General features: G+C 35.2%; 1 protein-coding gene across 1 annotated transcript in view; it reads right to left on the bottom strand.

Moving 5' to 3' along the window:
- The window catches only part of ATRNL1 (attractin like 1), a 675,777-nt gene that overhangs the window by 456,273 nt on the left and 206,259 nt on the right, over positions 1–13,245 (bottom strand). The window contains exon 21 of the mRNA XM_024756087.1: positions 1,562–1,614. Within this exon, the coding sequence (XP_024611855.1) occupies positions 1,562–1,614 (53 nt within the window). The remainder of the gene's footprint in view (positions 1–1,561; positions 1,615–13,245) is intronic.

Raw genomic sequence — 13,245 nt, 5'->3', positions numbered from 1 at the left:
CTGTATTTAAAAATCAAACATTTATAAACTATTAGAATTAATAACAGAGTTCACTGACCTTTATGAATGTCAGATCAGTATACTAAAATGAAGTTCATTTTACCATATCAAACAAATAGAAAATGTAGTTTTAAAAGATACTATTTGAAATAGCAACAAAAGTATTAGGAAATTAGTATTTTACATATCTAACAAAACATGTTCAAGACATGGACACATGAAATTGAACTCAGAGTTATTAGTCATAATAGAAATGCAAATTTAAACCACAAGATACTACTAATACTTTAGAATGGCTATAATCAAAAAGATAGACAATATAAAGTGTTGATGAGAATGTAGAAAAACTGAAACATATATAAATTGCTAGTGGGAATGTAAAACGGTATATCCATGCTATAAAATCATTTGACAATTTCTTGACCATAAGCATATCATCTAACCTCACAATTCCACTCCTAGGAATCTAACCCCCCAAAAACGAAAGTATATAGACTATCTAAATGTCAGCATTTTTCTAATAGCCAAAGCCTAGAAATAATCCCAATGTCCATCAACTGGTAAATGGACCAAAAACAGTGATATATCCCTATAATGTGATACCATCCATTAATTTTTGAAACTAAAATTACTACACTAACAAAGTAAAACAGAAACACCTTATGGACATCTCAATTGAGGTAGAAAAAATGTATGACATAAAAATCATCCATTCTTGATAAAAATACTCAACAGAGTAGGAATAGAAGGGAATTTCCTCAACTTAATAAAGGCATATATGAAAAGTTTACAACACACTTAATGGTGAAAGACTGAGTGCTTTCCAAGATCAGGAACAAGTCAAAAATAATTGCATGCTTATCATATCTTTTTACATGATACCAGAGGTACCAATGCAATAAGACCAAAAAAAAAAAAAAGGCATCCAGCGAGAAAATGAAGTAATCAAATTCCATTATTTGCAGAACACATTATTGTCTACATAAAAAAAGATATGATGAAACCTACAAAAGGTTTTTTTACCGAGAGATCCTGAAGAACTGAAAATCTCATACACTGCTACTGGAAATGTAAAATAATACAACCATTTTGGAAATAGTTTGTTTCTTGAAAGTTAAACATACATCTGCCATATGATCATTACCCAATAAAAGGATCTTTCAGTACAAAATCAGCGCAGCTTTTTAGTAATAACCAAAATTGCCTCCCGGAAAAATCTATCACAAAATTCTATCTGTTCAAAATTTAATCATAATGAAAAAGATTACATCAAAATCCAGCTGAGTTTACTCAAGTTCTATATTTTGTTGCATGTTCAGAATAAGATCTATTGCTGTTTTACTCTTCAGAGTAGAAAAAAATGCACCAAATATAATTAGAGAATATCGCAAGAAGACATTGACTTTCTTAGCAATATATATGGAGTTAAAAGATTTAAAAATAGAAATGGTAACATATTAATGACAACATCAGTTATTCAATATGAATTTTATTACCTGAAAAATCACCTGAAACTAATAAAACAAACCAACTATTTAAAATAAAAAATACAAATACTTACAATAACATGTTCCTCTAAGTGGATTACCAACATAGCGATTTTCAGAGTCACATCTGCAGAAATACAAAAATCTCATTTACTATTAAGCAACAAAATTCAAAAGCCTCATGTTTTTCATTACAGCAAAAAAGTAATTAAACTCTACATTAAAACATCTTAAAAACTACTATTAATTGAAGTTTTAAAAACAAATCTTCAAAAGAATTAATGTAGAAAGCCTATATACGGGAATGCATGAGAGAAGAAATAAGTGGAAAAGACAAACATACACAAGAGGAATATAGGGGATGGGATAAAAGTTTGGGGGATATGTATTCTCCCTTAACAATATGGGGAAGAATTTTCAAGTCTGGATAAAGATTTAAAGACATTTTTAGGTAGGGGGAAAAAGTTGTGGGAATTCATAAATCACATCTTTTTCTTACTTCTGGTATTCTTTGAAATTAATATATTTTTCCCCAGTTTCTAAACCAATGAATCTGTATTTTAAAAAGACCTCCTCGGGCTTCCCTGGTGGCCCAGTGGTTGAGAGTCCGCCTGCCGATGCAGGGGACACGGGTTCGTGCCCCGGTTCGGGAAGATCCCACACGCCGCGGGGCGGCTGGGCCCGTGAGCCATGGCCGCTGAGCCTGCGCATACGGAGCCTGTGCTCCGCAACGGGAGAGGCCCACACACTGAAAAAAAACCCTCCTCAATTGTGTAATGGAGGAAAGTTTTCTCTAAATCATCCAGCCCTAAATTCAGGAGTTCAAACTCTAAATTCATGTAAGCAGATTATAACAAAATGAAAGAACACATGAGTGTTCAAGCTCATGAATTCTAAGTTAAATTCTTTAAAATTATGGTTAACTATAGCAGTGGGAGAAAATCATAAGTATTTTGAAAATGTGTGAAGCCCATATTCTTTCAATCCTTATTTCTACAATTCAATTAAAATGACAATTAGTGACTAACAGATATATAGCTTGGCTTTGCATAATACTACTTCTTGGAACACCATCCAAATTTAATTATTATAAAATGTACACAAGGGTAATTGTATAAAGTGATTCAATATTTAAATTATATGCAGAATATTAAAAGGTGAGAAAATTCTTCCAAAAATGTCTTTAGTTTTAGTAGAGTTACTTAGAACTGAGGAATAATTTTAATACATATATATTTGAATTAATGAAGGGTCGAACAGTTGAGAATAATAAAGTAAATAATCAGTTACATTCTGAATGCAATTTTCAGTCATGTGCTTGATAATTTTTTGCATCCATAAAAAAAAATGAGTTGAAGAATAAATACTTTTCTACAGTAACTACAAGATTAAAGTAGAAATATATAGCCCTTTATATATTAAAGCCCTAACTTTATTCTCTGGAAAAAAGGAACTTAGGGGTAATCTTAGGTTTTCTGTGACTTCTCCAAAAGTTACTTTTTAAATGTGTGTTATATAGTAGTTTTCTAGCTTTCAAAAATGATCATACTCATTACTGCTAGGTTAAGCACTTCAGAATCTATACTATTCCTATACTATTGTCCCTTCCTTTAGACTCACCTACTTAAATCCTATCACTTTGTACCAAGTATATACATAAAGGACTGATTTACAATACCATTATAACTCCTTTTTCTCCCACAAAAAGTGAACGTGACTTGTTGCAAATGGGTATCACAATACTATTTTTAGAATAGGAAAATATTCAACATAATATTCCCTGCTGTGTTATGCATGGTATTCCCTGTATATCTTACTGCCTAAATAGATGGCTTTCAAGTTCACATAGCAATCTAAGATGAATAACTTTGACAAATGACAAGGGATTTCAAGTACTTTTTAATTTATCTATGAATTGACTTTAAGAGCTCCAATACAAACCTATTTTCTAATACGGAAGATATGAAGCTTTCATTTTTGTTATTAATAATTAGTTTATTCAAATTATATAATAATATATTGGACTGGAAATTATTGTAACATGTTTATTTCAACATAATTTGTTTTTAAAAGGAATACTTAAAATTTTATTTTCTCCAGGGCTTCCCTAGTGGTGCAGTGGTTGAGAGTCCGCCTGCCAATGCAGGGGACATGGGTTCGTGCCCCGGTCCGGGAAGATCCCACATGCCATGGAGCGGCTAGGCCCGTGAGCCATGGCCGCTGAGCCTGCGCATCCGGAGCCTGTGCTCCGCAACGCGAGAGGCCACAACAGTGAGAGGCCCCCGTACAGCAAAAAAAAAAAAAATTTATTTTCTCCAAAACACACATTTTCTCAGAAGGATGAAATTATATGCTCTTGTTTCAGAAGTAACTTCTGCTGGCTTTTATAACTCAAGCTCAGAATTTTGACACAAATAAGGAATTAACACCACCTTGTTAAGAATTAAACTCAGAGGCCTTATAGAGGTCTTGAAGGTGTCCAATATAAAAATGACATTCTCTTTTATATTTTCAAACTCAAGAAAGCAAATTAGAAACACACATTGTCTAAAAGGCTTTATATTAATAATTATTGAAAGAATTTTGAATGTATCAGAAGTATTTTCAAAATATATAATTATGAGTTGAGTGAGCTTAAACACCAATTTTTGGTATTTTAATTTCAGGTACTATTTAAAGAATCACCAGTGCTTACAAACAACTGAGGAAATAAACAGTTGCAGAGGAAACATAATGAAATTTTAGGCATAAAATTCAGCCTGAAAAACACAAAAGTAGATATAAATAAACTGAAAGATATTCCTCATTTTTCATTAGGCTATCTCAACATCATCAGGTTGTCAGTTCATTTCAATGACAATGGTTAATTTGATCTAATAAAAATTCTAATGAGCTTTAAAGGAGCTAGAAAAGTTGATCTTAATGTTCATATAAAGAAATAAACATACAAGAATAGCTAGAAACAGCAATGAAAAGGAAGAGCTTTGAGGGGAGCTAGACTGAAAAGACATTAAAATATACTCAACATCTATAAAATTAAAACAGTATGGCATCAGTACATAAATAGAAAGATAAATGGTACAGAAGAGAAATTCCAGAAACAAAATTCCAGAAATTCCAGAAAAATCTAGAAATCTAGTATAAGATAAGCATAGTGTTCTGAATGACTGGAGTAAAGACATTCATCATCTTAAATGGTACTGAGACAACTGGATGGCCATTTTGAAAAATACAAGATTAGACCCAATCCTCACACCATACACACACACAAAACACTAAACATAACCATAGAAGTGATACCCCATCACCTTTGCTAAATTTTCTAGTTTAGAACCAAGTCACATGTCCTGCCCAGACTCAGTGAAAGGGGATTATACAATAATGTGTGAATACCAGAAGGCAGAGATCAGTAGTAGTCACCTTAGGATCTGTCCACAATAATATTTTTGTTATACATAAAGTTTTTATTATATTTCAATACAATTATTTGAGATGTGAATATGTACTAATCTAATTCATATCATAAATAATTTGAGAAAAAGTATTTGATCAAATTCAAACTCTGATTATAAGAGGTAAAGAGAATATGAAGGGAAAAGTATAGATATAAATAATAATTCTTTAAACAAATTAATATTGTACTATATAAATTACAGTAAAAATAATTCTGATATGTAAGCTAGGTAATGTTTTTAAAATTCAGCATCTTAAAAAATTTAAAAAATAAAATTCAGCATCTTTCTGTATAAATATTAGATACAAACATTAAAAGCCTCAGAAATCTTCTGCATGGCTTAATTAAAAACATAACTTCAAAGTATTTCTGTGACTAAGCAAAGAGATAATCATCCTCTATTCCCACTAAGCAAACAGCCAGACCTTTTTAAAAAACAGATTTAGGCTGAAATATTCATTAGGGACTTTGAAAGGGTAAATATTATCATTATATGTCACCTAAATAATGGTTACCATTTATGTGAATGATCACATTACATGATAAGTATCACTTTCTAAAAAACAGAATATAAAATAATTCCACATTTCTAAGTGTTAAAATATAGCATTTCATTTTGTTCCTATTGATTTAAATGTTTAAATATATATACATATTTTATCACAAGATATAATTTTTCTACTCAGAAGCTAAAAAGAGGGACATCTAGTTGCTATAATTTTGAAATATCATAACAGATTTAAAACAGCTGAGAATCTGATAAATTTGTGTTTTTATGAAAAATTATGAAAGTTATACATATGGTAAAACACCCTTGCTTTTGCTTTGTTCTTCCTCTAAAGAAACCCATAAAAATAATACCATATAATATAAACAAAATGATATTAAGCACTATAATAGTATTAATATTGACACCACACTTCTCAGACAATGTATCCTAAATAAACAAAAATTCAGACATGAAGGTACAGTAAATACTGAAATAGAACCTGAGGAGATACAGGTTCTAGAATTGTAAGGCTGTTTATGGATTTCAAAGTCCAATAATAATAAACAGAAGTAACTAGGTAGTTGAAGACTACTAAAAACAGTAGGTTTTTTTTTTTTAATGCTTAAAAGTATTGGAGAGCAAAAGAGTGAAAAATTACCAGGCCAGGATGCAGAGAAGAATGGACTCCCAGGACGTAGAATCATTTCGGGGATCCCTTTTTCGCCAATTATGAATAGGAACAGCATTTCACAGGAAAAGGATTGGACTCCAGGGCCACCAAAGGTTCATGAGTTTAGTCCCAAAGTGTAATCTTAGGTTTAAGGTTATAAAAAGGCCTTCCAGAGACTGCAGATCTACTTTGAACCATCCTTATTCCTGAAAATGATTAATGCTATGTGCCCTCAGACACAGAGCAGAATCAAATTCCCCTAAGATTTAACCCATGGTCTCATATTTTCTATAAATATATTTTGCAAATATGGTATCAGTACAAAATAAAAAAATAACTGGGCATGGAAATAGGTAAGAAAACAAGAATAGGAACCAGGAAAAACAAAGGATGATGGAAATAGAGAGCCATGGGAATTTAGATATTATCTAGGAAAAGCCAATGGCTTTAAAATAGCTATTATATTGGAGGAGATTACACGCAAGATTAAAAATTTGTCTAAATTTTGTAAACTATAAAAGGCAATTAAAAACTATAACAGATTAAGAATAATAATTTAGTCTGAAAAACTGGAAAATATAAAAACAAGAAAATGAAAATACAATAACCAAAATTAGGAACTGAATGGATGAGATTAACAGCAAATTACACACAGAGGAAAAACAAGAGTAAACTGAAAAATAGGTCAGGAGAGAGTGGAAAAATATGAAAAAGATATAAAAGTTCTGGTGTTACTGGACTCCAAAAGCAGAAGACAGAGAGAATGGAGAAGAAGCAACACTTGAAGAGTACTGGCTGAACTTTCTGAAATGCCCAACATGATAAATGAATAAACAATAATAATAACTAAGCAATCATAGTAAAACTGGTAAAACAAAAAGAAAAAATTCTTAAAGCCAAAGAATAAAAGAGACTTAGGATGAGATTAAAAATCTGAATAGTTTATTACTTTTAAAGAAATTCAATAGTTTATATCTTATTTTAAAGAAGTAATTAAAACATGGCCACAAAGAAAAACCTAAAACCATCTGGACACCTTGGTGATATTACCTAACAAAGGGGAAGACAAGGAAGTCTCAAACAGAACCCCCCAAAAGCACTAACCATATGGAAAAGACTGATATATTGGATATTAAAATTAAGAACTTCTCTTCATCAAAGACATAAAAAACAGTGTGAAACGCAATCCACACAGTGGCATTTACCACACATATCATCAACAAAAGACATGCATCAAGAATGCATAATACATTATTACAAATGATTAACCAAAAGAGAATACCATAGAAAAGAATCACAAGAAACTTGAAAGAGCACTATTTCATAAAAGAGAAGTTCAATTGATGATTAAACATACGAAACTTTTATAATATTATACATACTAAACCTTTAAGAACTAAAGAACCACTTCAGTTCTTAAGAAAATGCAAATTCAAATTACAACATATCAGTTATATATCCATCAGAATCCTTAAATTTAAAATCTCCTATAACATCAAGTATTGTCAAGAGTGTAGAGCATTAAGAAAATCATAGAGCCCTGGAAGGAGTATAATTTCATATAACAATTTTATGAGTTAATCCTCTAAAATTGAAAAAATGGATGCCCAACACAGACCTATCAAAAATGTATGCACTTGTGAACCAGGGGACATAGATGAGAATACTCATAAGCTCATTAGTTGTAATGGTGAAAAAACAAAACCAGAATTATCAAATCAAAAAATAGAAGTGATTAAATGAAGTGTGCTATAATCATACAATGAAATACTCTACAACACTGAAAATCATCAAATTATAGCTACATGGATGCAAGAATGTGAATGAATATCAAAACATTATGATGAGTGAAATACACATGAAGAATACAGCAACAGACTAGAAGAAAATATTTGCAAAAAACAAATCTGATAAAAGATTGTTATCCAAAATATATAAAGAACTGTTAAAACTCAACAGTAAGAAAACAAATATCCCATTTAAAAAACAGGCCAAAGATCTGAACAGATATCTCACCAAAGAAGATTACAGACAGAAAAAAAAATCATGTGAAAAGATGCTGCACATAGTATGTCATAAGGGAAATTCAAATTAAAACAGTGAGATACCACTACACACCTATTAGAATGGCCAAAATCCAGAATGCTGACAGCACGAAATGCTCACAGGTATGTGGAATGTGGAGCAACAGGAACTCTCAGTCTTTGCTGGTGGAAATGAAAGATGGTACAGCCACTTTCAAAGACATTTTGCCAGTTTCTTACAAAATTGAACATACTGTTACCATATGATCCAACAATTGCACTCACTGGTATTGACCAAAAGGAGTTGAAAACGTATGTCCACATAAAAACCTACACATGGTTGTTTATAGCAGCTTTATTCATAATTGCCAAAATTTGGAAGCAACCAAGATGTTCTCCAGTAGGTGAGTGGATAAACTGTGGTACATCCAAATGATGGAAAGTTATTCAACACTAAAAAGAAACGAACAATCAAGCCATGAAAATGCATATTCCTAAGTGAAAGGAGCCATTCTGAGAAGGCTATATACTATATGATTCCAGTTACATGACATTTTTGAAAAGGCAAAACTACAGAAACAGTACAAAGATCAGTGGTTGTCAGAAGTTAGGAGAGAGGGAGGGATGAATAAGAGAAGTACTGAGGATTTTTAGGTCAGTTAAAGTATTGTGTATGATACTATGATGATGAATACATGCCATTACATATTTATCAAAACCCACAGAATGAATGCACAAAGCTAAAAGTGAACCTGAACGTAAACTCTGGACTTTGGGTGATAATGATGTGTCAATGTAGGGTCATAAATTGTAACAAATGTACCTCTTTGGTGAGGGGTATTGATAATGGGAGAAGCTATGAATCTATGGGGTAGGGGTATATTTCTGTACCTTCTGTTCAATATTGCTGTGAACCTACGACTGCTATAAAATTAAAGTCTATTTAAAAAGTTCAGATTTACAAAACAAGTCAATGAAGAGATTTTTTTAATTAACAATTTAAAGTCTTTGAAATTAAGAAACAATTTAAAAATAATTACTGGATCAAAATAAAATAAAAATTGAAATTACTGATAATTGAGAAAATATTTCACATTAAAAATACAAACTGGGGCTTCCCTGGTGGCGCAGTGGTTGAGAGTCCGCCTGCCGATGCAAGGGACACAGGTTCGTGCCCTGGTCCGGGAAGATCCCACATGCCGTGGAGCAGCTGGGCCCGTGAGCCATGGCCACTGAGCCTGCGCGTCCGGAGCCTGTGCTCCACGATGGGAGAGGCCACAACAGTGAGAGGCCCGCGTACCGCAAAAAAAAAAAAAGTCACACACAGTTCTTGTCATACAGTTATTACATTTTCACAGGAAAGCACTCACACATACACAAGAGATAAGTTGATTGACTATATGGCATGATGATTATTTACTATTCATTAAGTGGAAGTGGATCATCTTAAAGGTCTTCACCCCTGCTGTCTCACGCTGAGTAGGCAGAGGAGGAAGAGGTGGAGGAGGGGGGCGGGGGAGGCAGGCGAGGCAAGCACATTAGTGTAACTTCACAGAAATGTACTGTGATTTCTGTCAGACTTTTCTTGTTTTTTCATTTCTCTAAAAATTGTTTCTATACAGTACCTCTCCTCCACCATTTGCTTTCGTTTCAGCGGCCCTATCACAGAAGGCTCCAATGTCATGAAAGAAGTTAGAAGTAGTCTTGAATAATCAGAACCCCATGTCAAACTGTCTAATGTCAATGTGTTTTCTGGTGCTGCTTCTTCTACATCTTCTTCCTCACTGTCTGGCACTGGTTCAGAAGCACTCAACTCCATCAAGCCATCCTTAGTTAATTCCTATGGTGTGGTATCTATCAGCTTTAGAATTTCTCCGAGATCCATATCTTGAAACCCTTCAACCCCCACTTTTTTTTTTTTTTCTATATCCGCAATCTCTTCCATGATTTCCTGTCTCTGTCATAAATCCTGTGAAGTCATGCTCGTCATCTGGACAGTTTTCTCCAGCAGGAATTTATTGGTTCAAGCTCTGTAGTTTTCACAGCTTTTTCTATAACACAACGGCATCTTCCAGGGCAAAATCCTTCCGGACTTTCATGATGTTCTCCCTATCTGGGTTCCCTTCCATAGCACTGACAATCCTGTGCATAGAGTACTGTGCGTAATGAGGCTTAAAGATCCTTATGGATGCCCTGATCTAGAGGCTGAATTAGAGATGTTGTTAGAGGGCAAGTAGACCACTTTGATGCCGTTGGTGTTGAACTCATGGAGATCTGGGCGTCCAGAGGGCACTGTCCAATAGCAAAAAGAACTTTAAAAGGCAGTCCCTTATTGGCAAGGTACTTCCTGACTTTAGGAACAAAGCATCAATGGAACCAATCCAAAAAAATGGTTCTCGTTATCTAGGCCTTCTTGTACAATCAAAAGACAGGAAGCTGATATTTATCTTCTCCCTGCTAGGCTCCTGGATTAGCAGCTTTATAGACAATGGCAGTCCTGATCATAAACCTGACTTCATTTGCACAAAACAGTTGAGTTAGGCTACCCCTTCCTGCCCTAAATCCTGGTGCTTGCTTCTCTTCCTTACTAATAGAAGTCCTTTGTGGCATTTTTTTCTAGAATACAGCATTTTCATCTGCATTAAATATCTGTTCAAGCAGATATCTCATCAATGATTTCCTTAATGGCGTCTGGGAACTCATCTGCTCCCTCTCAGTCAGAAGCTGCTTCTCCTGTTATCTTGACATTCTTTAAGCCAACCTCTTTCTAAAATTATCAAACCATCCTTTGCTGGCGTTAAATTCTCCAGCTTTAGACCCTTCATCTTCCTTTTCCTGTAAGTTGACATATAATGACTTCACTTTTTCTTGAATCATATTAGAGTCTATAGTGTATGCCTTTCTCACAACAATCCTGCACCCACATAAGTTGCATTTTCAATATGAGATTAAAGGTATTATGCAATGAGTACAAGGCTTGAGCACCTTCTGGAGTAGCTGCAGTGATGGCTTCACAAATTTCTTTCTCTGTTTTTTACAATGGTCCTTATGCTGGATTCATTTGTCTTGAAATGGCAGGCAACTGCAGCTGCAGACCTCAATCTATAGTACGTACCAAGCAATTCAGCTTTTTCCTGTAGTGTCATGACTCTTCTCTGCTTCTCAGGAGCACTTCCAGTATCACTAGTGGCACTTCATACGGGTCCCATGGCTTCATTTAATGTTTACAGTATTGCACTAAATACGATGAAAAATACACAAGAACCACGGAAGCTCACTTTTCACTGTGATGTGAAATTTACTGGAGAGAAGAACTGCTCATGCAGATATGATTAGCGTCACAAGGCATTTTAAGAGGATACTCAACACTTAAATGCAAAAGTATGTGTGCGCCATTTTCCAGTGACCAATTATGTACTAAATGGCTTGAGGTCCCATTGGATAGAATGGAGGAGAATGTATTGTGTGTATTGATGAGATGGCATGCGTGGTTCCTCAAAGGAACCCAACCACTATTTTAACTGATGGGCTCTGGGAATCAGAGATTCAAATCAGAATCATGAAAAGACTGAAGGATCACAATTTTCTACTAAGGCAGCTGACATCAACCTTCTGCTTATTGGTTCATGATTTTTTCTGGTGATACAAGTCCAACAATAATCTAGTTGGCTGCCAATTTAGCTCATCCCTCCGATCTCACTTAGGCATTTCCACATATCCCTGCCGACCAATACCCACTGTTGGTCATCTGGTCTTGCTGACTATTAAGGTAATTATATCTATATTCAAGAGTTAAATGTCACCACCTGGCTTCTACTGTTCTGGAATCCTGACATACACATTGTCACTAGAGAGCCCAGCTGACTGGAATCATTTTTACTGTCTATCAGGACCTACAGAGAACAGCCACCACTGAGTTCCACAGATTCCAGGGCTCCCCTTACTGTTGTACTCTTTATGGTCCTAGTGAAGGAAGTGTTCTGGAAGACCTCCAAGAAAATATAGTCAGTTAATGGGCAGTCTGATATTATGTAATACATGTATTCCAATACATCCAACTTCCTGAGTTTCTGACCCCAGTGCTCAAAATTTCCCAAGACAGTTCCAGCAACTCCCACCTCACTAACTAGAGGCAAGCATCATGTCCACACTTTAAAAAGCCATCAGCAACTCCACGTAAACTCACTAAGATATGAAATCCTGAAATATAGGAGAGTGACGCCGTATCAGTATAGTCTCCCTTCTCCAGTCTTATATCCCATGTCCCCAGGTCCAACAGCCTCTCTGTGCACTCGTGATTCCTGCCTCTGCATACTTGCCAGGCTCTGCAACTTTCTGAGTGAATAAGCTATCTCTTCCTATAGCAGAGACTGTGTTTTCCCATTCATGCTACACTGAGACCTGATGCTTCTTACTGATCTGAAGACAGTAAGTAGAGGCAAGGGACACTCTGGAGGAGGACATCTTTTTAGGAAGCATAACCCTCAGGTGAAATCTTTGCACTGTGTCCAGAGAAAAGGAAGCTATTCTACTCTAGCAAATGGCAGAGGGCTACTTCTTCCAGTCAGGAGTGTTCAAGAGAATTTAGGATTCAGGGTTCTAAGGTCGTACTCATAAGTGTCCCCACTGTAGGCCTCAAAGTCTTACCCCTTGTCATCAGGCAACGACTCTGGCATGCGTAAATTGTCATGACTGAGCCTTCAGTTTCATCTGCAGTCTGCCAACCTTATGATTAAACCCTGGGCGTAATTTTCAAGATATTCTGCTCTCTGGCTATAGAGGATGAGGGTCTTTAAATGCTGTTATGAGGGCCTCTGATGTTCACATTATGCCTTGAATTGATGGAAACCTCCTTTTTTTTTTTTTTTTTTTTGCGGTACGCAGGCCTCTCACTGTTGTGGCCTCTCCCGTTGAGGAGCACAGGCTCCAGATGCGCAGGCTCAGCGGCCATGGCTCACGGGCCCAGCTGCTCCGCGGCATGTGGGATCTTCCCGGACTGGAGCAAGAACCCGTGTCCCCTACATCGGCAGGCGGACTCTCAACCACTGCGCCACCAGGGAAGCCCAGAAGCCTCCTTCTTTAAGCCTTCATGGCAATTAATAAAAGCTAGCCAAGTTTGT

The sequence above is a fragment of the Neophocaena asiaeorientalis genome, unplaced genomic scaffold (assembly GCF_003031525.2).
Source record: "Neophocaena asiaeorientalis asiaeorientalis breed wild unplaced genomic scaffold, Neophocaena_asiaeorientalis_V1.1 scaffold85, whole genome shotgun sequence".
Taxonomy (NCBI): Eukaryota; Metazoa; Chordata; class Mammalia; order Artiodactyla; family Phocoenidae; genus Neophocaena; species Neophocaena asiaeorientalis.
This window is presented reverse-complemented; position numbering and strand designations above follow the sequence as displayed.